This window comes from Myotis yumanensis, unplaced genomic scaffold (assembly GCF_028538775.1).
Source record: "Myotis yumanensis isolate MYYU_CA2020_CCGP unplaced genomic scaffold, mMyoYum1.0.hap1 SCAF_16, whole genome shotgun sequence".
Lineage (NCBI taxonomy): Eukaryota > Metazoa > Chordata > Mammalia > Chiroptera > Vespertilionidae > Myotis > Myotis yumanensis.
In genome coordinates, this window is record NW_027223767.1 from 12,190,202 (window position 1) to 12,217,760 (window position 27,559).

The 27,559-nt window shown below is 52.7% G+C and overlaps 1 protein-coding gene and 1 non-coding gene across 5 annotated transcripts; both read left to right on the forward strand.

Annotated features, from left to right (window-relative positions):
• The first annotated feature begins 2,308 nt into the window (after nt 1-2,308).
• Nucleotides 2,309-18,552, forward strand: PER1 (period circadian regulator 1). Of its 4 annotated transcripts, none has more exons than XM_070394818.1 (23): nt 2,309-2,402; nt 7,870-8,294; nt 8,408-8,506; nt 8,598-8,752; nt 8,845-8,966; nt 9,059-9,260; nt 9,412-9,463; nt 9,592-9,734; nt 10,126-10,204; nt 10,281-10,387; nt 10,539-10,692; nt 10,780-10,888; nt 10,978-11,109; nt 11,335-11,443; nt 11,546-11,723; nt 11,812-11,948; nt 12,170-12,346; nt 12,916-13,146; nt 14,488-15,098; nt 15,506-15,692; nt 15,886-16,075; nt 16,393-16,543; nt 16,910-18,552. In XM_070394818.1, exons 2-23 carry the CDS (start codon nt 8,020-8,022, stop codon nt 17,177-17,179), a joined length of 3,870 nt encoding a protein of 1,289 aa, XP_070250919.1. In that variant the 5' UTR covers nt 2,309-2,402; nt 7,870-8,019; the 3' UTR covers nt 17,180-18,552. The 4 variants fall into 4 exon arrangements, with proteins under 4 accessions (XP_070250919.1, XP_070250922.1, XP_070250920.1 ...); XM_070394819.1 differs by lacking the exon at nt 2,309-2,402 and adding an exon at nt 2,411-6,333; XM_070394820.1 differs by lacking the exon at nt 2,309-2,402 and adding an exon at nt 7,009-7,043.
• Nucleotides 18,553-18,975: 423 nt separating this feature from the next.
• Nucleotides 18,976-19,057, forward strand: TRNAS-CGA (transfer RNA serine (anticodon CGA)). Its single transcript has one exon. It is a non-coding gene; the product is annotated as a tRNA-Ser (tRNA).
• The last annotated feature ends 8,502 nt before the right edge of the window (nt 19,058-27,559 follow it).

The window sequence follows — 27,559 nt, forward strand, 5'->3', positions numbered from 1 at the left end:
TTTTAAATAAATATTTTTATTGATTTCAGAGAGGGAGAGAGAGTTAGAAACATCAGTGAATGAGAGAATCATTGATCACTGCCTCCTGCATGCCCCCTACTGGGGATCGAGCCCACAACCGGGGCATGTTCCCTTGACCAGAATCGAACCCAGGACCCTTCAGTTCACAGGCCGATGCTTTATCCACTGAGCCAAACCGGCCAGGGCTAAATGATAGATTTTTAAAAATATATATTTTCATTGATTTCAGAGAGGAAGGGAGAGAAAGATAGAAACATCCTGCACACCTACTGGGGATGAGCCTGCAACCCAGGCATGTGCCATTAACAGGAATCAAACCCAGGACCCTTCAGTCTATAGGCTGTTTCCAGTGAGTCAAACTAGCCAGGACAAATAATAGATTTTTGGGCCCCTTCTCTGGAGATTCTGATGCAGCAGTTCTAAGGGCTGAGGTGATTCTTATAATTAGGTACACAGTTATCATTTATTGAGGGTTTATTATATTCCAGTTAGTCTTCAGGGCTTTTTCGCATTTCATCTACCGAATACTTTTCAAGGTTTAGGGCTCTCATACTTCGTAGGATCTGCCTTCTTTATAGTGCTAGGGCAGGGGTGGGCAACCTTTTTGTGAGTGCATGCCAAAACCAGCAAAATCTCTGACTCAAAATTCTTCGTGCCAACCCTAATTTTTTAAGAACATGTTACGCCTACTTGATATCGCTTAAGGTGTACATATGTGAAGAACCTTGAAGAAATAATAAAATTCATTCGAGCGACAAAAACACAGTATATGATGATGAAAAATACATTTATTTTTTAATGTATACATGTACACTGATAGTCCGACAGAAAACTTTATGACTCTGTTTGATATTATCAATGGGACTTTTGCTGCTGCATCACTGATGACAGAGATTTTACATCAGGTTTATATTTCGTGACCTTCAGAGATATGCATGAGCTACTACTTTCATCCGTCAGGCTACTCCTATTACAAGACTTAACAAAATTCATAACTGAGAACAAAGATTCACAAGCGTATGTGAATGAAACCAAAACACTGGTCGGATCTAGGAAGGCAGGGAGAGTTAAGGCAGAGGCATAGAAATTGCTCTTCCCCTCTCGTCAATCCATGTCTATGGTGTTTAAGATAACTTGTTATGTAAAATTATGTATCTAAGATGCACCTACACTGAATTTATCTGAAAAATAAAGTCAATATTTTTTTTTGAATATATATTTTTTATTAATGTCAGAGAGGAAGGGAGAGGGAAAGAGAGATAGAAACATCAATGATGAGAGAGAATCATTGACTGGCTGCCTCCTGCATGCCCCCCACTGGGGATCAAGCCCGCAACCCGGGCATATGCCCTGACCAGGAATCGAACCAGTGACCTCAACCGCTGAGCTACACCCGGCTGGGCAATAAAGTCAATATTAAGAAAAAAACTGTAAATGGAAGATTATAAGTGAGGATTTCACGTGCCAGCAAAAGTTACTGGTGTGCCATGGGTTGCCCACCCCTGTGCTAGGGACATGGGTTCAAATCTGCTGGCTAGCGTGCTAACCCGAACGGATTATGTGATCTTTCTGGATCTCAATCTCATTTGTGAAGCATGGGTAGTAAGTAAGCCGGCCTGCTCTGCGTTTGTGAGAAGCACCTAGCCTGGTCCATAGGAAATCTAGGAGCCTGCTATCATCATCAGCCTCATATGCGGCACTGATCTAATACCTCTTCACCCTAAACCTCACACCTTCCAGCTTTTGGGAGCCCTCCCAATGCTGGGGAAGGGGGCGGGGCGCTCTTTTCACCCTGGGACCTCTCATGGGGTCTCGGCACAGAGTGCCCCCATCAAAGCCATCGTTGCACCCAACAGCGCCTGCGTGCAGGTCACACTCTTTGCGCCTGCGCAGACTCCACTGCCTTGAGTAAGCGTGTCAAGGAAAATCCCCAGCTTCTGGGTAAACAAGTTGCCGCGTGAGACCGCCCGCACGTGTTCTCTACAGCTCCAAGACCTCTCAGCCTATGAAAAAGTTTGGAGGGCGGGGCTAGCATGTGCATCACCGACCCAGGCAGGTTGCTACAGCCAATAGGAACTTCGGAAGTGGTTGTGGGCTCGGCTTTCTGTCAATCAATGCGCGCCGGGTGCGGCCCCTCCCGAACGTGAATTTGTCACTGGATTGGTAAATTGACCAATGAGATGATGATGGCGGCGGGCGGCGCCAATGGTGGCTGAGCGGAGGCCTGGCGAAGGCACGAGGCGTTGGGCATGGATCCGCGCCCTTAGGCCAATAAGCTTGAGGGGCGTGGCATCCCAGCGGGTGGGCGGGCCTGGCGGAGCGAGTCCCAGTCTCTGTAGTCCTAGTTGGGAAGAGACTGGATTCGGCGTGCTTGCCAAGCGGTGAGTACTCAGGGTTGGGGGTAGAGGAGCGGTGGTCAGTTTTACTGGGGTGGTCTGTAGGGGTGTTAATGGAGTGTGTGGGGAGGATCCTGCAAATGCATGATCGCAGCGGTGGGAGCCCTGATGGTTGTGGGGAATAGAGACCAGAACTCAACCTTAGAGGGGCTGGCTGGGGGATCGGGGGAGTCACTGACATCAAATCCTTCACCGCTCTAAGGCACCTGGACCCCAGACTGACTGGGAGGCGGGGCTCGGAAGCCCTCAGGGACATGAGGGTGCAGAGACCCCTGCTCCCAAGGAAATAGAGGGTCGGGATCCCTGAGAGTGGACGGGGACGTTCCAGTGTGTGGCTGCTGTTTGGGTATGTGTCTTAAGCACTTGAAAGAGACAGAGGTTCTGAGGCTGCAGGGACGCCCTGAGGGGGAGGTGAATGGGCTGGAAAGGTTCGACATGGTGATTTGTGTGACCCTGCCCCCGTCACATCAGGGCTCTGAATGTCCTGTGTGTAAAGGGAAGGGGTTAGGCCTGGGAGCCATCCTTGGGAGTAAAGGTGAGGTAGCAACTATTGGATCCTGAGAGGGACGGTGGTTTTGTACAGTTTGGCTGTGCACACGTCTTCCTCAGACCCTGGAGATAAAGAGGAACCAACAGGGTGCTCTGGTAACTGTACAAACAACTAGGCCTGTGGTAAAGGGACCTGGGGTAAGGAAGTGTGAGGAAAGGGGTTCCTAGGAAATCACTGGATCTGGTAGCTGCTAGGATGACCTCAAGGGCTTAGTGCGCATGTGAAAACTGGGGCTGTGATGACTTGCAGTGTGTGGGGCATGCAAACTGAATGTCCCAAATGGGAGGAGGGTTTGGATGGGGTCTGTGTTCCAGGCACCAAGCTCAGAATTGGCTAGATATTTGAGAGGTTCAGGTTCCCCAGTGCTGACTAACCGCTCACAGGTTCCAGAAAGCCAAGAAGCCAGAATCTCAAGCCGTTGTCAGAGGTCACATTTGAACTCTGGCTCTATTTGTTAAGAGCCTGAGAACATGTTATGAGACAATTTAGTCAAGTTTAGTAACTTATGAGCTTTAGTAGGTCCTTGTGGAATGGTGATAATAATACCCATCTCACAGTGTTACTATGAAGATTAAATAAGATAATGTATATAGCCCTAACCAGTTTGGCTCAGTGGATAGAGCGTTGGCCTGCAGACTCAAGGGTCCCAGGTTCGATTCTGGTCAAGGGCATGTACCTTGGTTGCAGGCACATCCCTAATGGGGGGTGTGCAGGAGGCAGCTGATCGATGTTTCTAACTTTCTATCCCTCTCCCTCTCTCTAAAAAATCAACTAAAAATATTTTTTAAAAGATAATGTATATAAAGTGCTTGACAAAATGCCTGGATCGTGTTTTAAAAATTATTTAGCTAAACTATGCCTATAGGATGACAAAACAGTGAAAGGGCGAGAGATTTATGTGAATGCTGTGGTTAGGAACTATTCTCATTCTCGAGTTTTTCTGCCAGTTTTGGTGACTCCCTCCCCCTTTCCCTCTTCCTGGTTCTGGTCTTCAGGCACCAGCCCAAAACCCTCTCCCAGGATCCAGGCCCTAGGCTGAGCCACTTGCTTTCCCAGTTTGATTTCTTCATCCCAGACCCATTCTCCTCCCTGCCCCTCCTTCTTCTTTGCTGCCGTAGTAACGAGAGAGTCCGGCTCTGTAGGGGGCCTCGCAGAGAGCAAAGGTGTGTGTGTTCTCTACAGAACCCGGGCCTCCCTGGCTCTTTGTGATTGGGCCAGCAGATGGGAGAGGGGAAAGCCAGTGCCAGGAGCTGTAGGAACAAGCCCAGGGGCGGGCGATGCGTGTCTGGGAAAGAGCAGGGGAGGGGGCCCCTTCTAATCCTCTCTCCAGGAATCCCTGGCTGTGGGACAGGACGGCTGTCGTTGGGCTGTGGGAGGCGCTCGGGCTTGGTGCATGTCCTGGGCCACCAGCCAAAAGAACATGATGTTCCCAAGTGCGCTGGCCGCCGCCCTCTCGGTCTGGCCGCCATCCAAACCGCTGCCTCTCAGCCTCCCTGCCCCACATTCCCCGGCTTCCTCGCCCCGCCCCGTTCCTCCGCTTTGACGTCACCGCTGCCTCCCGCCCCCTCTCCTCCATTGACGGCAGCAGGGCCTGGTTACTGTGGGGACCATGAGCTGGACAACCAGGGCTGTGGGAGCAGGTGAGGTCTGCTGGAGCACGGGGCCCTTTTGTCTATGCAAAAAATAAATATGGAAGTGTAGGTGGGAGAGCAAGGACTGTCTGTGTCAGGAGAGATTGCACCTTTACCCTGAGGAGAGCTGGGGAGGAAGAAAAATGTTTCCAGAGAAGAGATGTCTGAAAATGAGAGAAGGGATGGGGCCACAATTTGTGAGTTGGGGGGTACACTTTCAAGTAGAGAAGACAAAATCCAGGTGCTTCCTGTGTTTTCTTGCTTTGGTTTATCTAGGTTATTTTATATCCCCCCTCCCAGCTTTTCCACAGAGCCTTCCCCCTGGCACCCAATGGGGAACACTGTTGTTAAGGAAAGCGTAGGCCTGTGACAGCGAGGAGAGTGATTATGTCAGCATCAGCTGGGGGTGGGGGCTCTTCACTTGCCACCCGCATCTTCAGGGAGCCCTGAGAGGAACTATACTCATCACAGTCCTGGTTGGAGGGACCCTGTGTAACTGCAGCTCTCCTGGCCTAGCCTGGTACTTTATTCCCCAAATCAGGCCTCTGTTCTCTTTTAAGACTCAGTGTTCTGCTCCTTCTTTTAAAAAAGTTGTAATTTTCAGTCCCTCTCTGGTGCTGAGTCCCTTTCCCCTCCCCCATCATTGTTAACAACAAAACCATGGTTTCTATTGATCACCTGCCATGTGTCAGGTTCTGTCCTAGGGTCTGGGGAATACAGTGAAGTAGAGAGATGATGTCCTTGGCTTTCTCTTTTCCTCATGGGGGAGCTCTGAAGCCCTTGCCACCAGACGTTTTTTTCTCTAGGGTCCCAGTTGGTCTTTTTTCTCAGGTATCCCTTTTCTTTCCCTGTAACCCTGGGTTTCTAGCCCCCCACTTTTGGGGCAGCCCTAACTGTGGGTGGCTGCATCCTGAGTAAAGAAGCACTAGTCACCATGTAGGCTGCCTAGGCCCTAGAGACCTTTTCTCTGGCCACAGAAGCACCTACCATTGTTTCCCTTCACACCTCCTATTGGCTCTGGCTGCCCACTGTATTGTTTGTATCCTCCTCCACCACCACCACCACCACACTTCCTAATATAATATCTGGATTCTCAATTGCCTTCCTCCTAGCTGTGTAAGGATTTGAAGTGTCAGAGGAAGGAGTTGGGTAAAACAGCTTTATTATAATGACAAGGCTGAGAAAGGGAACCCAGGAGAAGTCAAGCCGAGTTTCTGTTTGTCCCCCTCCTCTCAGGGACCAGCCATCTCATCCAGTTTGATCCTCCTCCCAGGGTCTGCATTCGTTTTCCCCACCCCTAGCAAGGCTAAGGCGTCCGGCAAGGCTGATCAGTTCAGTGAGTGAACGTCTCTTAAATACCTAATGTGGCCTGGGCATGTTCCCGGAAGAGGGACAGCTGACCTCCCTTTCCTTTCAGTATTCACTGTACAAGGCGTCCCGCGCCCATTGGCTGGTCGGTAACGTCTGGGGCCCTTCAGCTCAGTGCCAGCACCCAGATCCACGTGCACCCGCGTGTGTGACACAGCCTTGACCTCAGTGGGGGCCAGTAGCCAATCAGGTGCCAGGACGAGATCCTCAGCCAATCGGGGGCGGGGCCTGTGGCTCCGTCGGCAGGAGGCCAATGAGGGGCAGTGCCTGGCATTATGCAACCCACCTCCTGGCCCCGCGGAGCTTCCATTCGGCTGCGGGCTGCAACGGCGGCAGGCAGGCGGCTGAAGGACGCTCGCGCGGACAGGTAGGCGTCTCCGTGGCCCCCCCTCCCCCCGGGAGCCGGTTACCAGCTCCAAATCGGATCGCCCCTGCTTTCAGCCTGATATGCTGTTTCCGGCCCAGGAGTTCAGACAGCACACCAATAATCCACCTTCCTTTACCGCTGTCCACGCCCTCTCAGCCCCCCTGGGGGCCAGGTGTTGTGCCTTGCAACCCTGCACCGGCTGTCTGTACTCCTGACCCTCTTACCTTACCTTACCTCCCGCTTTGCCCCCCCTCCCTGCTCCGCTCCCAGCTCTTCCGGTCCCACGCCCGACCCTCAGCAGGCACGACCCCTGCCGTCTTTCTTGTCACTCGGGGGTCCCCGGTTTTGCCGCGGTACCAGGACCCCTTCTGGGTTTCTGTGCTCTCCGCACTCCCCCCTCAACCCCTGGCCCAGCGCCGGCCGTGATGTCAGTCCGTTTCGGCTGGAACATCCCGTTCCCGGTGCTAGTTCTTGCTGTTGGCCACAGCCTTCCCTTTGCGCCTGGCGCTCAGAAAATGCTCGGGGTTTGGGGGTGTGGTTGGACCGGGAGTAGGGGAAGAAATATCCGCTGGCTGTGTGCATCCCGTGCTCAGAGCTGAGTGTGTCTGCCTCGGATTGGGGCGTGGGGGGGGGGGGGGCGGGGAGCGAGGCGGTAGGTGTCTAGAAAATTCGCGGGCTGAAGTGGAAGGATTCTGGAGTCCCTGACAGTGGCAAGTGCCAGCTTCGGTTTCGGGGGTTGGATGAGGGTGTAGGGGCCAGAGAATGTAAGGCTGAGTGGTCTTGACCAGAATGAGTGGGATCCAGGCGAGTGCCAGGCTGTGGGGAGGGCAGTGGCAGTTGTGTTATGCCCTGGGGAGCAGGGCCAGCCCGCGGAGTCCCGATAGGCTACATCTCTCAGGAAACTAGGGCTGTACTAGAGGTGGGCGAACCCTGGCCACACTCGCCTGTGTGCCTGTGTGGGAGTAGGTCCATCCCCTGCTTCCGCTGGGAAATGGGGGAGGGTCGCCCTTCCCGCCCTCCTGTGGTCCCTCCAGCAACCGCTGAGCTCAGCTGCTGACGTCGGTTTCCCTGGTGACCGCTGTGGTGGCGGAAGCGCAGTGGTGGGGCGGTACGGGTCTCCGCGCATGTGCAGCGGAGGTGGCACCGCCCACTGATAAAATTAGCCGGGAGACCTAAATATAGGAGGCGACGGGCTCACCGGGTGCCCAAAGGCCTTGGAGTCCTAGGCAGAGTGGGAGCCAGATGGGAATTTGGGGCTGGAAGGTGTCCAGTTTGGCCCACAGCCGGAGTTTTGGTAGACTGCCCAGCCTCTACTTACCCAGGCCACGCTGGCAAGGGTAGAGGGGAAGGCCGAAGAAAGGTCCCTTCCCACCTCCACCTCCCTACCAGGACAAGAAACTGAACTTACCTAACCTCCTACTAGAAGCCCGGGTCCCGGGAGCCTGGGGGCAGGCACGGGGAGGATCTGAGTGTAGGGGTTACTGTCAAGTTAACAGCCCAGCTTTCTCAGCCCTCCTTTCTGGTCTTCCTCTTCAGGTACTGGCTGTGATCTGTGACCGAACTTCTCAATCCTCAGAGACTTGAGTCTCCCACTTCACTCCCCAGTCAGGCCTCCTGGCCCCTTGTGCATCCGTGGTGGCCTCTCCATCATCGCTGTTTTCCACCTGCCTTTCCCATGGCTCAGACATGAGTAGTCCCCCAGAAGGGGCTGATGGGGGAGGGGACCCCAGGCCAGGAGAATCCATTTGTCCTGGAGGGGCGCCTTCGCCTGGGCCTCCACAGCACAGGTCCTGCCCTGGCCCCAGCTTGGCTGATGACACAGATGCCAACAGCAATGGCTCAAGTGGCAATGAGTCCAACGGGCATGAGTCCAGGGGTGCATCTCAGCGGAGCTCACATAGCTCCTCCTCTGGCAATGGCAAGGACTCAGCCCTGCTGGAGACCACTGAGAGCAGCAAGAGGTGTGTACATGTGTGTGACGGTCTGGGAGTGTCTTGTGAACAGGCTGAGCTAGGAGAAAGGCCATACTACTAGTCACTTTCTCCTCAACTTGGGCCTATTGCTTTTCCCTTAGCACAAACTCTCAGAGCCCATCCCCACCCAGCAGTTCCGTTGCCTACAGCCTCCTGAGTGCCAGCTCAGAACAGGACAACCCATCTACCAGTGGCTGCAGGTTAGTGGGGTAAGGGCTGGGAAGAGGCTGGGGGTTGGGCCATGCTTTGAGGCTAATGACTATACCCCCTCCCTTCCTCTGGCCCTTGCAGCAGCGAACAATCAGCCCGTGCAAGAACCCAGAAGGAACTCATGATGGCGCTGCGGGAGCTCAAGCTTCGGCTCCCGCCAGAACGCCGGGGCAAGGGCCGCTCGGGGACCCTGGCCACACTGCAGTATGCGCTGGCCTGTGTCAAGCAGGTGCAGGGTGAGTGGTGCTTCCTAGGAGGATAGTGGCCAGGTCCCGGGTTACTATGGTGGGGCCATCTCACTGAGTGTCCCACTGCCCTCACCTTGTAGCCAACCAGGAGTACTACCAGCAGTGGAGCCTGGAGGAAGGTGAGCCATGTGCCATGGACATGTCCACCTACACTCTGGAGGAGCTGGAGCACATCACGTCTGAGTACACACTTCGCAACCAGGTCAGCTGCAGCCCTGCCTCTCCCTCCTAACTCACCCTCATTCCCACTCCCATGGCTTCTGAATCCGCTCTTGTCTTCACTCTCCTGCCCAGGATACCTTCTCCGTGGCTGTCTCCTTCCTGACAGGCCGAATCGTCTACATTTCGGAGCAGGCAGGTATCCTGCTGCACTGCAAGCAGGACGTGTTCCGGGGTGCCCGCTTCTCAGAGCTCCTGGCTCCCCAGGATGTGGGCGTCTTCTATGGTTCCACGGCCCCATCTCGTCTGCCTACCTGGGGCCTGGGGGCTTCGGCAGGTGAGGTCCCCAGGTGCTTGGGGGACGGATGAGCAGTTGCAGGAAGCTCATTCTGTGAGGAACCAGAAGCCCAAGATTTTCCTTACTGGGTTCTTCCCAGCCCAGGAAGGGTCTGGGGGCCTGTGCTCACCTCTCTCCTGGTCTCTCTCAGGTTCAGGCTTCAAAGACTTCACCCAGGAGAAGTCTGTCTTTTGCCGTATCAGGTAGGTGGGAGCAGACCCCTTCCACCTTCCACACATATTCCTTCTTTACTGTGTGAATCCTGACTTCGAGGTGGAGGGGGGGTGGCCCTTCATTGATAGTCACTAATGCCTTTTTTCTCCCTTGCCAGAGGAGGTCCTGACCGGGACCCAGTGCCGCGGTACCAACCATTTCGCCTAACCCCATATGTGACCAAAATCCGGGTATCAGAAGGGGCTCCCGCACAGCCATGCTGCCTGCTCATTGCAGAACGAATCCACTCGGGTTATGAAGGTGGGCAGGCCAGGAGCCTAGCCTGGTGGGGGTGGAAGGGAAGGTACCTTCTCTGGTTTGGGGATGAGGCAGGACATGAGTTTGGGAGGCATGATTCAGCCCCTTGGAATTTTGGAAGAGAGAAGGTATAATAAAGATGAGGGTTTGTAGCCTCCTTTAGAGGTAGAGTTGGCTAAGAGCCCCAAACCAGGAGAGGGCAAAGCAGTGTGCTTTGTTCTCGTTCATTACTAGTATGGGTCACAGAATGTTCCAGACCATCTTTGTAGGCCAGAAGGCCTAGGGCAGAGCTGTGGGGAGGATTGCCAATCAACCTGGGCCCCAGGCAGCATGGAGGGCTGAGGACTTGGACCATTTTGGATGAAACCCATCGGCCCACATTTTCTGTGCTCAGCTCCCCGGATACCGCCCGACAAGAGGATCTTCACTACACGGCACACACCCAGCTGCCTCTTTCAGGATGTGGATGAAAGGTGAGGTCAGGACCTGAGGAGAAGCGGGTGGCCAGGGCTGAGGCCAGGGCCAGGCTCATGCCTCCTCCCGTTTCAGGGCTGCCCCCCTGCTGGGCTACCTCCCCCAGGATCTCCTGGGGGCCCCAGTGCTCCTGTTCCTGCATCCTGAGGACCGACCCCTCATGCTGGCCATCCACAAGAAGGGTGAGTCCTCACCCTGCTCTTCCTTCCCGCTGCCTCCAAGGCTTCTTAACAGATGCCAGTCTCGGTGCCTTGCTCTCCTGAGTCTCCAGCGGGGTGGCTTTCGCCTTACTCAGCGCCCCCTCCTGCTGACCCTCACCTTATTTCCCTTCAGTCCTGCAGCTGGCTGGCCAGCCCTTTGACCACTCTCCCATTCGTTTCTGCGCACGTAATGGGGAATATGTTACCATGGACAGCAGCTGGGCTGGCTTCGTGCACCCCTGGAGCCGCAAGGTGGCCTTTGTGTTGGGCCGCCACAAAGTCCGCACGTAAGTGGGTCGTGAGCCAGAGCTGGCACTGGGAGGTGAGAGGCTTTGGAGGGGGTAAGGTTTGACTCGCCCTTCCTCATCCCACAGGGCACCCCTGAATGAGGACGTATTCACTCCTCCAGTCCCCAGCCCTGCTCTTTCCCTGGACCCTGATATCCAGGAGCTATCTGAGCAAATCCATCGGCTGCTGTTACAGGTGAGAGCTGAGGAGAGGAGGCTTGGGAGAGGAGGTAGGGGTGGGCTGTACGGCTATAGACACCTAACCTGTTCCTCTCTCTCCCTCAGCCTGTGCACAGCCCCAGTGCCGTGGGGCTCTGTGGAGTCGGCCCTGTGACTTCCCCAGGCCCTCTCTTCAGCCCTGGCTCGTCCAGTGACAGCAACGGGGGTGATGCCGAGGGGCCTGGGCCTCCTGCCCCGGTGAGTGTTCTTTTCCCACTACACTCCTCTAGTCCCAGTCCCCTTGCTTTTTGGAATCAGCATGGCCAATCCCAGAGGAACTGCCTCGTTCCCCCTCCTTTCTTCTCCTGCTCTCGTCATGGCCTCCATGCTTCCCCGCTGGTACCTCTTGTTGCGCTGTGCCCTGCACCCCTGACATTGGCCAGGCCCGCCTAATGCTGCCCACTGCCCTGCTCTGCCCCACAGGTGACCTTCCAGCAGATCTGTAAGGATGTGCATCTGGTGAAGCACCAGGGGCAGCAGCTTTTTATCGAGTCCCGGGCTCGGCCTCCTCTTCCCCGGCCCCGCTTCCCTGGTGAGTGGGTCGGGATGTGGGCGTGGGTGAGGAATGAGACTGCTGGTCTCCTGACCTTCACCCCAACCCAGAGAAGCTTTATTCTCTTTTTTTTTCTTCTAGGCCCAGCTATAGACACAGTCAAGGCCAAGACCCTTTACTGCCAGTCCCCAGACCCAGAGCTGGAGGCAGACCCTGCTCTAGTCCAGGCCCCACCAGCCGTGGCCCCTGAGGAGGCTGAGAGGAAAGAAGCCTCCAGTTGCTCCTACCAGCAGATCAACTCCCTGGACAGCATCCTCAGGTAAGGCTAGTCTGGCACCTACTTCCACGTGGACACTGGTCTTGCCCCACTCTAGGCCCTGCCCCCATGTCCTCTTGTGCATTGCCAGGTACCTGGAGAGCTGCAACATCCCAGGCACCATCAAGCGTAAATGTGCCTCCTCCTCCTCTTCCTCCTGTACCGCCTCCTCGGCCTCTGATGAAGACAAGCAGAGGACAGGTCCAGTCCCTGTGGGGACCAAGAAAGGTAAAGACCAGTGCATGTCCCGCTCCCACTGCCCTGTGCTGGCCTGCTGGCCCTGTGTCTTCCCCCTTCTGCCTGTGGGGCCCCCACCTTGCTCTGCCTGTCCCCTCCCAGTCTCCAGATCTCCAGATCCTCCCTACCATCCATCCCTCCCCCTCCTCCCTGGGCTTCCTCTCCTGATTGGTGGGGAAAGCAGTGGTAACTGGTGCCATCTCTCTGCACAGATCAGTCGGCAGTGCTGTCGGGGGAGGGGGCCACCCCTCGGAAGGAGCCGGTGGTGGGAGGCACCCTGACCCCGCTCACCCAGGCCAATAAGGCGGAGAGCGTGGTGTCCGTCACCAGTCAGTGTAGCTTCAGCTCCACCATCGTCCATGTGGGAGACAAGAAGCCCCCGGAGTCGGGTATGGGCTTGGGCTTGGAGTAAGGGCGAGTACCCAGCTCCCTTTGGTCCCCTAGCCAGAGTTCCCTTCCACCTGCCTTTTCCGCCCCCTCTGCCCTAATGGAGAGAAGGAGGCCTCCGTCTCAGCATGGGGCTGCCGCTCCTTGCCTCCATCCCGCCAGCCTTTGCTGGTTTGTCTTTCCCCCACCCTGCTTCCTCTGTCTTACTGTCAGTTCACAAAGTATGGGGTGGGGGCCATCCCCAAGGTGCTGACCACAGATGGTCAGAGGCAAGGACTTGAAAAACCCTGAGGGATATTGGCCTGGGAAATGTGGAAGAGAAGCGCAGGGGGTGGGCTTCCCTTCTGAGAGTCGTGGAGGGTGTCATCCTCTGTCCTCCTGGGACAGCTTTGCATAGAGAAGAGGGCCCAGAGCTAGTCCTCAGCGGGGAGGAGGCCAAGACATACACACAGGGCCCAGGTTCGTGGAGCAGAGGCCAGGGGTTGGCTAAGCTATTGGGCAGGGAAGGTGTGGTGAGGTGTTAACTGTTGAGGTGATTCTGATGATCTTTCTCCCATCTCGCCTTCCTCAGACATCGTCATGATGGAGGACCTGCCTGGCCTGGCTCCATGCCCAGCCCCCAGCCCCACGGTAGCCCCTGACTCAGCCCCAGATGCCTACCGCCCCGTGGGCCTGACCAAGGCCTTGCTGTCTCTGCACACACAGAAGGAGGAGCAGGCCTTCCTCAGCCGCTTCCGGGACCTCGGCCGGCTGCGCGGACTCAATGGCTCCTCCATGGCTCCCTCGGCCCCTGGAGAGCGAGGTAGCCAACCTTTACCTCTCTGAGCTGCCCTCTGCTAGTCTAGGATCAGACTGTTGCGGGGAGGGGATTTTTGAGGGGGATGTTCCTGCTCCAGAGACCCAGGTTGCTGTTGCCCGGGCCCTGGGCCCTGCCTAGGGACGGGCCCTTCGCTAGCGTCTCCCCACTAAGCCAGGGAACCAGGCTGCAGCCAGAGGAGGGCAGCCTGGGGGGCTGGCACTGAGCCAGGCGGGCAGAAGTGCTCTGCTTCAGGTAAGTTACTTCAGGTCCAGCCAGGGGACAGGGGCAGAAAGTGTGCCCCCTTAGACGCAGTTATCACTGATTAAGAGATGTATATAGGCCCTGGCAGTGTGGCTCAGTTGGTTGAATGTTATCCTGTGCATCACAAGGTCGCCAGTTCAATTCCGGATCAGGGCACATGCCCAGGTTGCAGATTTGGTCCCAGTCGAGTGCGTATAGGAGGCAACCAATCAATATTTCTCCCACATCAATGTTTCTCTCTCTCTCAAATAAATAAAATCATATTTTAAAAGAGAGAGAGAGAGATCTATACAGACTCAGGGCCAAATCTAGGCAAGGAGGCTGGGACCACTCCAGGTGGGGTCAGGCTTCAAGGGGCAGGCGGCAGTCCAGCAGATGCCTGAGGGAGGCCGCCTATAGGCGGACACAGGGCTCAGGATCCGGCTTTCCTGCCCATCTCTTCGCTTCATCAAGAGCTAGGCAGAGCATGGCCTTGACTGGGAGAAGGAGCGCCAACACTGGCAGTGCCTGAGGGAGTTTGACGCATGGACCGAAGCCTCCCACCCATTCGTTATGGACCACCCTGCTCCTCCCATCTGCACACCCCCAGCTCAACCCCTCAGCCCCTCATGTACCCTTTCCTTTCCCCGCTCCTTTCTCAATAAACCCCCCTGTCCCTTTCTCCTGTGATTCTTTTTTTTTTTAATTTAATATATTTTATTGATTTTTTACAGAGAGGAAAGGAGAGAGATAGAGAGTTAGAAACATCGATGAGAGAGAAACATCGATCAGCTGCCTCCTGCACATCTCCTACTGGGGATGTGCTCACAACCCAGGTACATGCCCTTGACCGGAATCGAACCTGGGACCTTTCAGTCCACAGGCCGACGCTCTATCCACTGAGCCAAACCAGTTTTGGCTCTCCTGTGATTCTTGCCTGGAGGCTCCCACCTCCCCAGAGCCCCCTCTGTTCTGTGCAGGCTGAGAAGCCAAACTCTCTAGGGCCTTCGCCTGCCCTCTCCCTGGTTAGAATGGCAGGGCAGTAAGTGGCAGGGGCACTAAACCTAGGTTGAGGCCCTTGCTAACCCTGGTCTCTCCCCACAGGCTGCCACCATGGCCGCACCCCCCCCAGCCGCCGATACCACTGCCGGTCTAAAGCCAAGCGCTCACGTCACCACCAGATCCCTCGGGTGGAAGCCCCCTGCTATGTGTCCCACCCCTCATCTGCCCCACCCTCTGCCCCCTGGCCCCCACCACCAGCCGCTACTCCCTTCCCAGCTGTGGTACAGCCCTACCCCCTCCCAATATTCTCCCCCCGAGATGGTCCCCAGCCTCTTTCCCCGGCCCCCACATCTGTGTCCCCTGCAGCTTTTCCTGCCCCCCTGGTGACCCCAGTTGTAGCCTTGGTGCTACCTAACTATCTGTTCCCTACGCCATCCAGCTATCCCTATGGGGTACCTCAGACTCCTGCCGAGGGTCCTCCTACCCCTGTGTCCCACTCCCCTTCTCCATCCCTGCCCCCCCTAGCCCCCAGCCCTCCCCACCGCCCAGACTCTCCACTGTTCAACTCGCGGTGCAGCTCCCCACTCCAGCTAAATCTGCTGCAGCTTGAGGAGTCCCTCCGTGTTGAGGGGGGTGCTGCTGCAGGGGCCCCTGGGAGCAATGCTGGGCCCCTGCCTCCCAGTGAGGAGACTGCTGAGCCAGAGGCCAGACTGGTGAGCACAGGTCCCCCCCGCATCCTCTTGCAGCCCCACACAGCCTTCTCCCCTTGCTCCTCCTCTACCTTGTGCTGCTGCCTGCACCTCGTCTCCAGAAGGTGGTGTGGCGGGTGGGAGACCCCAGCTGAATTTCTGAATAAGGCAGAAACCAGCTGCCTATCGGTGAGGGGGACAGTCCTGTCTGCCTGACAGGTGGTGCGGACGTCTGAGAGTGCATCTGCCACTTGGACATGGTTCAGCATCATGTCCCTACTCTTCGCCCGCTCTCTGCTCCCTCATTCTGGTCCCAGTGTCGTGGAGTGGGATCAGAGACCACTTGGGTTGGGTGTGCTCCCCAACCAGTGGAAGCAGTTGAAGGGAAAGCCAGGTGTTGATCCCTTAATTTTCCCCGGTCCCCCCACCAGGTGGAGGTAACTGAGTCCTCCAATCAGGATGCACTTTCGGGCTCCAGTGACCTCCTGGAATTGTTGCTGCAAGAAGACTCTCGCTCGGGCACAGGCTCTGCTGCCTCCGGCTCCTTGGGCTCTGGCTTGGGCTCTGGGTCTGGTTCAGGCTCCCATGAGGGGGGCAGCACCTCAGCCAGCATCACACGTGAGTGCCCCCCACCTATACCTCCTGAGGTAGAACAGTGACTGGGGGGTTACGAGTCCAGGCCCCACGTTAGCTGAGCAGCCTGGGCCGTGCCCTGCTGAGGTTCCTGAGGCCAGTGGGCTGGATATGTGGCCTTGAGGGAGGTGGGAGTACCAGCTGGCCTGACCTCGTTGGCTGGCACCCTGCTTTATAGGAAGCAGTCAGAGTAGCCACACAAGCAAGTACTTCGGCAGCATCGACTCTTCTGAAGCTGAGGCTGGGGCTGCCCAGGCCAAGGCTGAGCCCGGGGACCAGGTCATTAAGTACGTGCTCCAGGATCCCATCTGGCTGCTCATGGCCAATGCTGACCAGCGTGTCATGATGACCTACCAGGTGCCCTCCAGGTGAGGAGTTTGAGGCCTCCTTGGCATCCTTTCAGAGAAGTGGGGAGGCTGGCCCAGCCTCACTCCCCAGCTAACTTGGGGTTTTCTTTTCTGGGGCTGGCTCTCCTCTGTGGCTCTCTGTCCCATCCCCTGCCTGGTGGAGCCTCTCATTAGCTTCTCCCAGGCTGAGGGCAGCTCTCCTGGTCTTACAAGCCCTGAACTCCTCAGGGGAGGAGCATGGGGCAGTGGGTGGGGAGTTGTGGTAGAGGAAGAATGCCAGCCTCATGGGCCCTGCTTCCACCTCCCAGCTTTACCTTCTGAACCCCTTCCCTGGGCAGGGACATGGCCTCTGTGCTGAAGCAGGACCGGGAGCGCCTCCGGGCCATGCAAAAGCAGCAGCCTCGGTTTTCGGAGGACCAGCGGAGGGAACTGGGTGCCGTGCACTCCTGGGTCCGGAAGGGCCAGCTGCCTCGGGTCCTTGATGTGATGGTGAGAGGAGAAGTCTGGGGTAGGAGGGAGAAGAAAGAATTGAACTCAGGTCAAGAGGATAGAGGCTAAGGGCTGATTCCCTTTACTGTCATTGGATTCTTCTAAAGGATCTTAATTTTACTGAGTTTGCTGCTAGGTTATATAGTATTAAACCGCATGAGTTTTTGTAGTCATGCTACTGAACATTGTGACTCTCCCATAGTGAGGTCTGGATACAGGGTACAGTGGATTTTCCAATCTTGGCCCACGTGCATCTATGTGGACTAGTGTTTTCTCGGAGTACATTTTGGGAAGTACTCAGGGAGCTGGGGTACTGGGTCATCAGTGGGAGAACCATGCCTGACTCACCCCCTCTTTCCCTCCAAGGCCTGTGTGGACTGTGCTAGTAGCACCCAAAACCTTGGCCACCCTGAAGACCCACTCTTCTCAGGACTGGATGGATTGGGGCTGGAGCCCATGGAGGAGGGTGGAGGCGAAGGTGGTGGTGGCAGTTGTGAGGATGAGGGCAGAGATGAGGCCCAGGCCCAAGCTGGGGCTGGGGTCTCAAGCTCTCAGGACCTGGCCATGGAGGAGGAGGAACAAGGTGGGAGCTCATCCAGTCCAGCCTTACCTGCCACAGAAAATGGCACCAGCTAAACTACATCTGGAGGCCACCGCTAGGAGGACATGAGAAGCTTCTTCCACATCCAACTGTCAGAACTCAGACGTGGCTGGACCAACCAATAGCAATCTGTCCCGCTTCTCCCACTATAGGGGCTGGACCCCGTCACCATCCGCCCAGGATCCAGGGGCTGCCTCTGGCCTCGAGGGAACAAAGGGTGGAACTCTCCAGAGAAGCCTCAACTCCCACCCTGTTGGGTCCTTTCTTCCCTGGACAGGGTTGCTGACAGGCTGCCAAGGTGGCCTCTCCAAGTCCCAGCTGAACCCTAGTCTTGGGAACCAAGGGTGGGGGCTGCACTTATTTATTGGGGGAGGCATCCTCTCCTACCTCTTCCCCAGGTGGGAGAAGGAGGGCCCCAGGCTCGAGCAGGAGCCAGTGGTCCAAACCTCTAGCTGCTCCAGGGTGGGGGAGGGTGGTGGACCATGGGGTCCCTGGTGCTGCCCCTCAGGGTGGGGGAGGTTGGTGGACCATGGAGTCCCTGGTGCTGCCCCTCAGGTGGGACCCAGGCGTTCTCAGCTGTACCCTCTACCTATGACATTTGTGTTTTTGATATTGTGTCTGTTACTATTTTTAATACAAAAAATAAAAATAAAACCCAGGGCTTTGTGGAATAAAGGTTGGGGTTGGGTAAGAGGAGGTCTTTGTGAGGAGGTGTGGCCCTGCTCCCAGGAAGGTTGTAGTGAGAGTGAGCAATTCCTGTCCCTCTTCTCCCACACCCTTTCCCGCTGAAGGGCTGTGCTGAGCCTGCTAAATCCCCACCTAATTCAGACCCTGCTCTCACCGCCAGCATTACCTCGGCTGCCTTTGTCCCCGGAAGGAGACATGAGAAGCAACCTGTGGCTGGGGGCTTGGGCAAGCACCGCCGGGGGTCAGCCCCTGAGGCGGGAAACTCAACCGGCTGGTGTCCTGAAGCAGCTGAGGATTCTGACTTCCGTCACCGCACAGAAGGCCTGAAGGTGTTAGGTGGCTAAGGGAGGAGGAGTCACAAACCCATGCTGGTCAAGTTGGCCCCCAAAAGTGTGGAAGGAGGAGGGGCGGAGCACTAGTTTTGTGGTTCAAATCGCAAAACCTTTGGGAAGGGAAACCTTTGAAAGGGCTGAATCCCTGCGGACTTGGAACAGCCATTGTTCTGCAGTTAGTTTTCGCTGGCCACAGTAACAGCTCGTCTGTCTGCAGAGGTACCAGCTTGGCATCGGCGCCACGGCTTAGCTGGTTAGAGCTCCGGTCTGGCTCTGGCTGGGTAGCTCGGTTAGAGCATCACCCGGGTACACCAACGTTGCCCTTGGGTCCCTAGTCAGGGCACATACAAGAATCTACAAATGAACGCATAAATAAGTGGAACAACAAATCAATGTGTCTCGCTCTTCCTCTCTAAAATCAATAAAGTGCCTGCGCAAAAAGGAGGTCCTGGATTCGAATCCCAGCGCTACCTGGCCCAGCTGCCAGTAGTACATTATTGCTGAGGGGCGAACGCATTTCCGCCTCCTCCAAAAGTCTTCTCGCAATCGGGCATCCCTTTGCTTTCAAGGGTTTGGGGCCGATTTGGGCTTATTTCGATGGAGCCATACTTGGCTCCGTGCGAGGAAGGAGAAAAGAAAAGTTGCGCCCACAGGGCTGCTGATGCCTGATGCAAAGCAGGCGCGGCCAGCAGCATCCAGTCCAGGTCCATATGCAAAACATCTCGAGATAACCGGGTGGAGGCGGGACAGGATCGCCAGGGGCAAACCTCTTTATAGACAGCTATAGTTGTGCGGAGGTAGGGCCCCTTGTGGCTGTGATGGCCGAGTGGTTAAGGCGTTGGACTCGAAATCCAATGGGGTCTCCCCGCGCAGGTTCGAATCCTGCTCACAGCGCCAGTAGTTTTGGGAATGTGAATACTGCCTTCCGAAGAATAATACGTTTTTGCAGTCATTTCTTTCCTTGGAGAAGATCCTGCATTTATTCTCGAACTCAGAGACTCAATCACCCGTGACCACTCCATGAACGCCCTCTTGCAGGCTTTAGAGTCCTTCCTACGTTTCCGAAGGTTGTGTCCCGCAGAAGCCTTTTAACTGCCAATTTGAATTCATAATTCCACCAAACTCAGGTGATTCCTCAAGTCCATTGATCAATCGTATTACATTTCCATAATTCATTCACCTTGCAACCCTTCTATACTATTTTGTTTCCTTTCCTTTCACTCCAAACCATAAATCCCTGCATCCCCCCTCAATTTTATTTCCTGTTTCCCTGAGAAAATAAGGCATTCTGAAGAGATTTTACCATCGATATCCACAATCGCACCCACCTGCCTACTTACCTACCTACCTGTCTGTGGCCACATACTCTCCCTTCCTTTCCCTCAGTATGTAGACGAATCCTTCCACTTACCACCAACCTCTACACTTACTAAGTAGATCTCCATTTCCCTCTGGCCCACAAGGGCTCACGAACATTGCTCTCTTTCCCATACCATCAGATTTTCCCTCTCTAACTGGGTTATTCCCACCAGCCTATAGACTAAAATGTATTCCAAGTTAGAGTAAGCAAGACAACAAAAGCTGTCTTGACCTCATGTTCCCCTTCGTCTATCCCTCCATTTCTCTGTTCCCCTCACCTGCAACATGTTATACCCACTGCCTCCAATTCCATTCTCCCAGTCTCCTTTAACTCTCTCCAATCAGGTGCTCCTGCCCCCATTCATCAAAGCTGCCTTCGTTAAGGTTACCCAATGACCAATCGACACAGATGCTTACTCCCTCTGAGAAGCACTCTCTTCACTTGCCTCCCAAGACACCACACTCTTCTGATATTCCTTCTAGGTCATTAGCAGTTCATTCACAAACTCCTTTGCTGACTCATCATCTTCTGGATCTCTAAATGTTGGCTTGTTTCTAAGGCTCAATTTTCCAACCTCTTTTGTGTCTGTACTCACTCCTTTAGTGATCTCCAGTCTCAGGGATTTACATATCAACTAGTAATACATGAATACATCCAAAATTCTCATCTCTAGCTCCAGCACTGTTCCCTGAGTTACAGATGCATATATAGTATTGCCTACATATCATTTCCACTTGAATATCTAGTTGGCAATAACAAACTTAGAATGTCCAAACCAAACTCCTGATGTGTCTTTCCAAAGCCTGCTCCGCCTGTCATCTTTCCATCTGGGTTAGTGGACATTCCATTTCTTCAGTTGGTCAGACTAAAAACCTTAGGATCCTCTCTGATTCTTCTCTCACACACTGCACGTTGAATGTCAGCAACTTCTTATTTAAAATATGTAAAAAAAAAAAATGACTACTTCACCACTACGCCCTGGCCCAAGCCACCCTCATCTTTCACCCCGATTATCTGCTCTTGTTTCTTGTTCCCTTACAGTCTATTCTGAACACATTGAGCAAAGTGATTTTAAAAAAGTTTTTTTGGTTAATCCTTACCCGAGGATATTTTTCCATTGGTTTTTAGAGAGAGTAGAAGGGAGGGAGGGAGAGAGGGAGAAAGAGAAACATAGATGTGAGAGAGCCATATTAACTGGTTGCTCCCTCCCCCTGCACTTGCCAGTGGAGCGGGGATTGAACCTTCAACCCAGGTACATGCTCTTGGTCGGGAATAGAACCCAAGACCTTTTGGTGTGTGGTCTGATGCTCTAACCACTGAGCACCAACCAGGGTCAAAGTGATTCTTTGTAAAAAATATAAATGATTTTCATTCCTCTCTTCTTTCAATGGAGTATCGATGAATTTCTTGCTTTTAATATGTAGATAAAGAAATAGCTGAAGCCGGTTTGGCTCGGTGGATGGAGCGTCGGCCTGCGGACTGAGGGGTCCCGGGTTCGATTCCAGTCAGGGGCATGTGCCTGGGTTGCGGGCACGTCCCCAGTGGGGGATGTGCAGGAGGCGGCTGATCGATGTTTCTCTCTCATCAATGTTTCTAGCTCTCTGTCTCTCTCCCTTCCTCTCTGTAAAAAAGTCAATAATATATATATATATATGAATCACAGCCCTAGCCAGTTTGGCACAGTGGATAGTGTCGGCCTGTGAACTAAAGGGTCCTGGGTTCTATTGGTCCTGGGTTCGATTCCGGGTCAAGGGCACATGCCTGGATTGCAGGCTCTATCCCCAGTGGGGGGTGTGCAGGAAGTAGCTGGTCAATGATTCTCTCTCATCATTGTTGTTTCTATATCTCTCTTCCGCTCTTGAAATCAATAAAAATATACTTAAAAAAAGAAATACATGCATTTGCGTATGATCGAAGACAACATACATATATTTCTTAGCTCTGTCCACTGGGAGAGCCTCAAAGGAATGATACACAACTAGTGATAGTGATAAGTACACCAAGTGTCCAGATCTTGGTTACTGAATATCACTCTATTAAAATGAATCAGAGCTCCTTGGGGAAAAGGCTGATTTCAGGGCTGGGGTTTCAAAATTATGAGATTATCTTTTAAACATTTTGTTGCCAGAAAGTAAAGAGATACTCAAAGAATATTGGGTATATATAAAAAGACACAATAGCTAGGGACAGAAGTCAAAATCTGGGACAATCTGAGCATAAAATAAATAATGATTGTGGTGGATTACAGATCATTGAGTCAAATAAGAATCTAAAGTTCATATCAGTATAAATAAATAAAGGAGAGGAAAACTGAAAGCTCTTTTTACAGTAAATTGCCAACTAATAAATATAGAGGGAGTACTGAAGTTGGAAATCATCAATGGACACTAAATTAGTGGGCGTTAAGGAATCTCAAAGTGTCTTCCCACAAATTACATGTTAATTACTACTATAAGGAAATAATAACTTTACGGTGGAGAACCCAGGCAAACACCACTTTAACCGTATGATCGAAGACAATATCTCAATATTGGGACAAACTGACATCTGTCTTCTGATGGAATGCTTTGAGAAAGACATAACATCGCTTCTGGGTGACATTTCTGCCAAAAATGCACAACCTGAATAATTTGAATTTAACCACGAAGAACCATCTGACAAGCCAAACTGAAGGACTTTCTACAAAATGACGATCCTGAACTCTGCAAAACTGTGAAGCTCGAGAACAACAAAGATTCTTCCAGATTAGAATTTGATAACCAAACTATCAATTAAATTAGGTGAAGACATTTTCAGACATGTAATGTTTAAAAGGAAAAATCCCATCCACTCCTTCTCAAAGCAAACTAGAGACTGCATAACACCAAAACAGAGGAAGTAAGGCAAGGGGACATGACTTACAAGAAACCCAGAGCCTAACACAAAATAAAAGATGTGAAGGGAATTCTCAAGGTGATGATGAAGAAAACCCCAGGAGCTGTGGAGCAAAGAGAAGCAGAAACCCATCCAGGTGGGAGCAGTATGCTGATCAGTGATTCTCTCTCATGATTACTGTTTTATTTATTTTTTAAAAAAATACATTTCTTTATTGATTTCCGAGAGGAAGGGAGAAGGAGAGAAAGATAGAAACATCAATGATGAGAGAGAATCATTGATTGGCTGCCTCCTGCACACCCCCTACTGGGGAATGAGCCCACAACCCAGGTATGTGCCCTTGCTGGAATCGAACCTGGGACCCTTCAGTCCACAGGCTGAACCAAGCCAGCTAGGATATGATTGCTGTTTTAAATAATTGTTAAAGCTGAAATTGATGGGTTATGTGACCAGTTTGCTCACACTTGAGAGTTTAAGTTGAGCTTGGATAGAGAATTAATAATACATTACAGAAAACTAAACAAACCAAAAACACAAAGCAAGTATTGACTCTAAGAAAAAGGAAACTACACAATAAAATTTTGTCATTTCACTTAGACCTAAGTTTATAGAATAAAACTTACTTCCCAAAGTTACTCACCTGCTAATCAATATTCCACTAAAATCTCCAGGTTCTAAAGTAAATAATTTTTCCTTGTTTGAAGAAAAACATATGATTAAAATAATATTCTTTAAATGTTAAAAAAAAAAAAAAGATTCTTCCAGATTAAATAAGACTGAAGAGACATAACAACTAAATGCAACATGTGACCCTGGATTGGGAAAAAGAGCTTAAAGGATGTCATTGAAACACTTGAGGAAATCTGAATATGGATTGGGGATTAAATAATAGTATTATATTAATTTTCATCTCCTGATATTGATTTTTGTCCTATTACATACGATTATGCTAGAAATGTCCTTGTTCTTAGGAAACACACACTGAGTTTGTGTTCAGAAAACAAATATTTTCTATTTAGAGGGCAGTGATAAGGTGAAGGGGACAAATGTAAATAGTTAATAGACCTGGGAAAAGAGTATACAGGCATTCTTGTATTATTATTATAACTTTTCTTAAAGTTTAAAATTATATAAAAAAAGCAAACAGAGAAAAAGCCCTTCACTGGCTTCTCATCTCACTGCGAGATGATTGAGTTCTGACAAAGTCTTCTCAGGGCCTAGATCAGTGATGGCGAACCTATGACACGCGTGTCAAAAGTGACATCCGAACTCATTTTTCTGGTTGATTTTTCTTTGTTAAATGGCATTTAAATATATAAAATAAATATAAAAAATATAAGTCTTTGTGGCCCTGACTGGTTTGGCTCAGTGGATAGAGCGTTGGCCTGCGGACTGAAGGGTCCCAGGTTCAATTCTGGTCAAGGGCATGTACCTTGGTTGTGGGCACATCCCCAGTGGGGGTTGTGCAGGAGGCAGCTGATCAATGTTTCTCTCTCATCGATGTATCTAACTCTCTATCCTTTTCCCTTCCTCTCTGTAAAAAATCAATAAAATATATTTAAAAATATATATATAAGTCTTTGTTTTACTATGGTTGCAAATATAAAAAAAACTTCTATATGTGACACGGCACCAGAGTTAAGTTAGGGTTTTTCAAAATGCTGACACGCCGAGCTCAAAAGGTTCGCCATCACTGGCCTAGATGGTCCTTCATAACCAGCCTTCCCATGATGGCTCCAATCTTACCTCCTACAACTTCTGCACTCGCTGCCTCCATTCCAACCATGCCTATGCAGGCCCTGCTGCTCTCTGTTCTTCTGACAAACCAGGCACGTTGCCCCTCAAGGCCTTTCTGTAGGCCAAAGCCCTCTGCCTGGAGTGTTCTTCCCCCAGCAGTCCTGTAGTTTGACTTCTCACCTTACGTTTCACCTCAATGCGTCCTTCCTTGACATACCGTCTAAAATTGCAGTTCTCACTCTCCACTTCCCTGCCTCACTTTCCCCCCTAGCACTTATCATCATCCAACAAAAGGTAAGTTTTGTACAATGTTCATTGGACTATTTCCCCCACAAGGAGTGTATGACTCTAAGAGCAAGGAGTATTGTTTGTTTTGTTTGGGGATATATCTTCTATCCTGGTTCTTCCTTTGGCCCAGAGGCCTGGTCCTCCTACTTCCCAACCCCCAACCCCCAGGATCCAACCCTCTACACTCCCCCTACCCAGGACCCAGGGGGGTCCTAGGAAGCCAGCTTTCCCTTTGAAGAACAAAGAGGGAGGAGCTGAGCCTTGGAACCCAGGCCTGGGGAGGTATCCCAGCAGGGAGGGGAAGCTCAGACAGCTGGACCAGCTGTGCTGTCTCAGTTCCTCCCTGCCCCTGCCTCTCTATGGACCCAGCACGTGCGGGACACGAGCTCCCCTCTCCCAAGCCCAGTGGCCCAGTGTCAAGAGCATGGCCAGGAAGAGGCTGGAGACCCAGATATTCATACATATGCCTTGTGCACAGACACAAACAGACATACATATAGGCCCACACTGACATAGAGGTAGGCCAGACCCACAGAGACCCTATCCAATACCCCCATAAATGCGGGGGATGGGGGTAGGAATGTCCTCAGAGCCACATCTGCACAGGAACAGTGGCTGGAGAAAAATCACTGGGCCCCAACAGCTCCTCTCAGGTTTGGGGGGCCTGAAGTGAGTGTGTGTATGTGTGTGTTTGGAGTGAGAAGGGCTTTTTAAAAAATATATATATTGCCGAAACCGGTTTGGCTCTGTGGATAGAGCGTCGGCCTGCTGACTAAGGGGTCCCGGGTTCGATTCCGGTCAAGGGCACGTACCTGGGTTGCGGGCACATCCCCGGTGGGAGATGTGCAGGAGGCAGCTGATCGATGTTTCTAGCTCTCTATCTCTCTCCCTTCCTCTCTGAAAAAAATCAATAAAATATATAAAAAAATATATATATATATATATTTTATTGATTTTTTTACAGAGAGGAAAGGAGAGGGATAGAGAGTTAGAAACATCGATGAGAGAGAAACATCAATCAGCTGCCTCCTGCACATCTCCCACTGGGGATGTGCCTGCAACCAAGGTACATGCCCTTGACTGGAATCGAATCCGGGACCCTTTAGTCCGCAGGCCGACGCTCCATCCACTGAGCCAAATTCAGTCAGGGCGAGAAGGGTCTTTTAGAAAAATATACAAAATTAGGCACAGAAAGTATTTAATATATTTTATTGATTTTTTACAGAGAGGAAAGGAGAGGGATAGAGAGTTCGAAACACCAATGAGAGGGAAACATCGACCCTTCAGTCCGCAGGCCGACGCTCTATCCACTGAGCCAAACCAGTTAGGGCCAAAGTGATCTTTTAATACAAAAGTCAGTGAATATAACTTTCCTATTAAAATTTTCCACCAGTTTCCCATTGCACTTAGACTAAAATCCATTCCTTCCATTTTTGCAGCTAAAATTCTCCCTCCTGGGGACAAGGACCCTCTTTCTCTAGCTCCCACCAGCAAACCCCTTTACTGCCCAAGAGCCTTTGCACTTGCTGGGTTTCTTTTCTTTTCTTTTCTTTTTCTTTTTTTGCTGTTGTTGTTTGTTTGTTTGGTTTGTGTGTGTTTTGTGTGTGTGTGTGTGTGTTTTGTGTGTGTGTGTGTGTGTGTGTGTGTTTTTGTGTGTGTTTTTTTGCCTGGTCTCATGGTTGGCTAAGCCCGGCTCAAATGTCACCTCCTGATAGAGGCTGCCTCTGAACACCCAGACTGAAAGTAGCACTTCCCTCACTCTCAAGCCATTGCCATATCCGGTGTTCCTCGCCCGCCCCAGCCTCAGGGCATCTGAATTTATATTATTTTCTGCTTTCTTAGTTATTTTCTGTCTCCCCTGCCCACTATAAGTTTCAGGGGAGACCAGATCCAATGGGTTCCCCCAAAGTCTAACCAGACACACAGATGCTCAGATGTTGTACAATTTCCTTCTGGGGGCCACTGTCCCACCTTAGAATCGAGAAGAGAGCGTTGCCATTCACTGACACAATCCAGAGACGAGAAAGACCCAGACCGGGCCCAGATGAAACAGACAACTGAGAGGGACAGGAGACAGAAACCAGCGGCAGGGACCCGGGCCCAGGCCGAGCTCCAGAGAGAGTGACCGAGGCAGGCAAGGCCGAGACGCAGCCTCAGCACAGCCTAGGCAGCTGCCGGAGACAGATCCAGCAGGAGGGGCGCGGGGGGGGGGGGGGGGGGGGCAACCCGCCGGAAGACCTGAAACCCGCGGGGCCAGTGGGGGGACCCAGCCGCCCCGCCCCCGCTTAAGAGTGGCCGCGGCAGCTGGCGGGGCGCTGGGCCTCCCGCTGGCGCGACGCGTGCGGGATCAAAGCCCCCGGGAAGGGGCGGGCGGGGAGGTGGCAGGATCCCCGAGGTGTGAGCGAGCTTCCCAGGGGATGTCAGGAGCGTGGGAGCGCAGAGTGCGGGCAGGGGACAGAGACCCCGAGGGAAGCCGAGAGATCGCAGAGACACCCTGCCACCGAGATGCAGACGCAGAGAGAGACGGAGAAGCTGGAGAGACCCTGAGTCAAAAACGCAGAGACAACTGAAGACCCAGAGAGGTGAGCGCAAAAGTTGCTAAGAGACCTGGAAAGAACGTGAAATAGACAGAGACAGAGACGCCAAGAGGCACGCAGCACAGAAAGAAAGACTGCAAGACACCAAAGGCCGAGACCCTTGGACTTGGAAAAAGAAAGGGCGCTTCAGAGAGAACAGGAGGTAGGGCAGAGAGAGCGAGCGAGGCGGAGAGATGGAAAGAAGAGCAAGGGAATTAGATAGAGCGCACGGGGCGGGAAGACCTCGCCCCTCCCCCGCGGAGGGCCCAGAGGACCCCCGGGGCAGGGATCCGAGCGCCGGGCCCTTTCTCAGGGTCACGCCTGCGGAGGTGCGGGGGCTGGGGGCGAAGGGAGTGGTGGGCAAGGCAGCAGGACCCCCTGGTTGGGAGGATGGACGTGTGAGGAGGTATGGAATCAAGATCTCCACCAGAGCCTCAAACCCTTCAGTAGAGTAAAAAGTAATATATTAATATGTGGTGAAAATATTAATGAAAGGTGCTTCTCAGAGAAATATCAAACTTCTTTCTGTTTTTGTTGTGAAAAAGAAAAAGGAAGCATCGT

Excerpts from the sequence above, each read along its gene's own strand:
- PER1 (XM_070394818.1), top strand. The coding sequence starts at position 8,020 with ATGAGTAGTCCCCCAGAAGGGGCTGATGGGGGAGGGGACCCCAGGCCA. Across the intron at positions 10,889-10,977 it reads TCCATCGGCTGCTGTTACAG|CCTGTGCACAGCCCCAGTGC; the intron begins GTGAGAGCTGAG and ends TCTCTCCCTCAG. Across the intron at positions 15,693-15,885 it reads CACCTCAGCCAGCATCACAC|GAAGCAGTCAGAGTAGCCAC; the intron begins GTGAGTGCCCCC and ends CCTGCTTTATAG.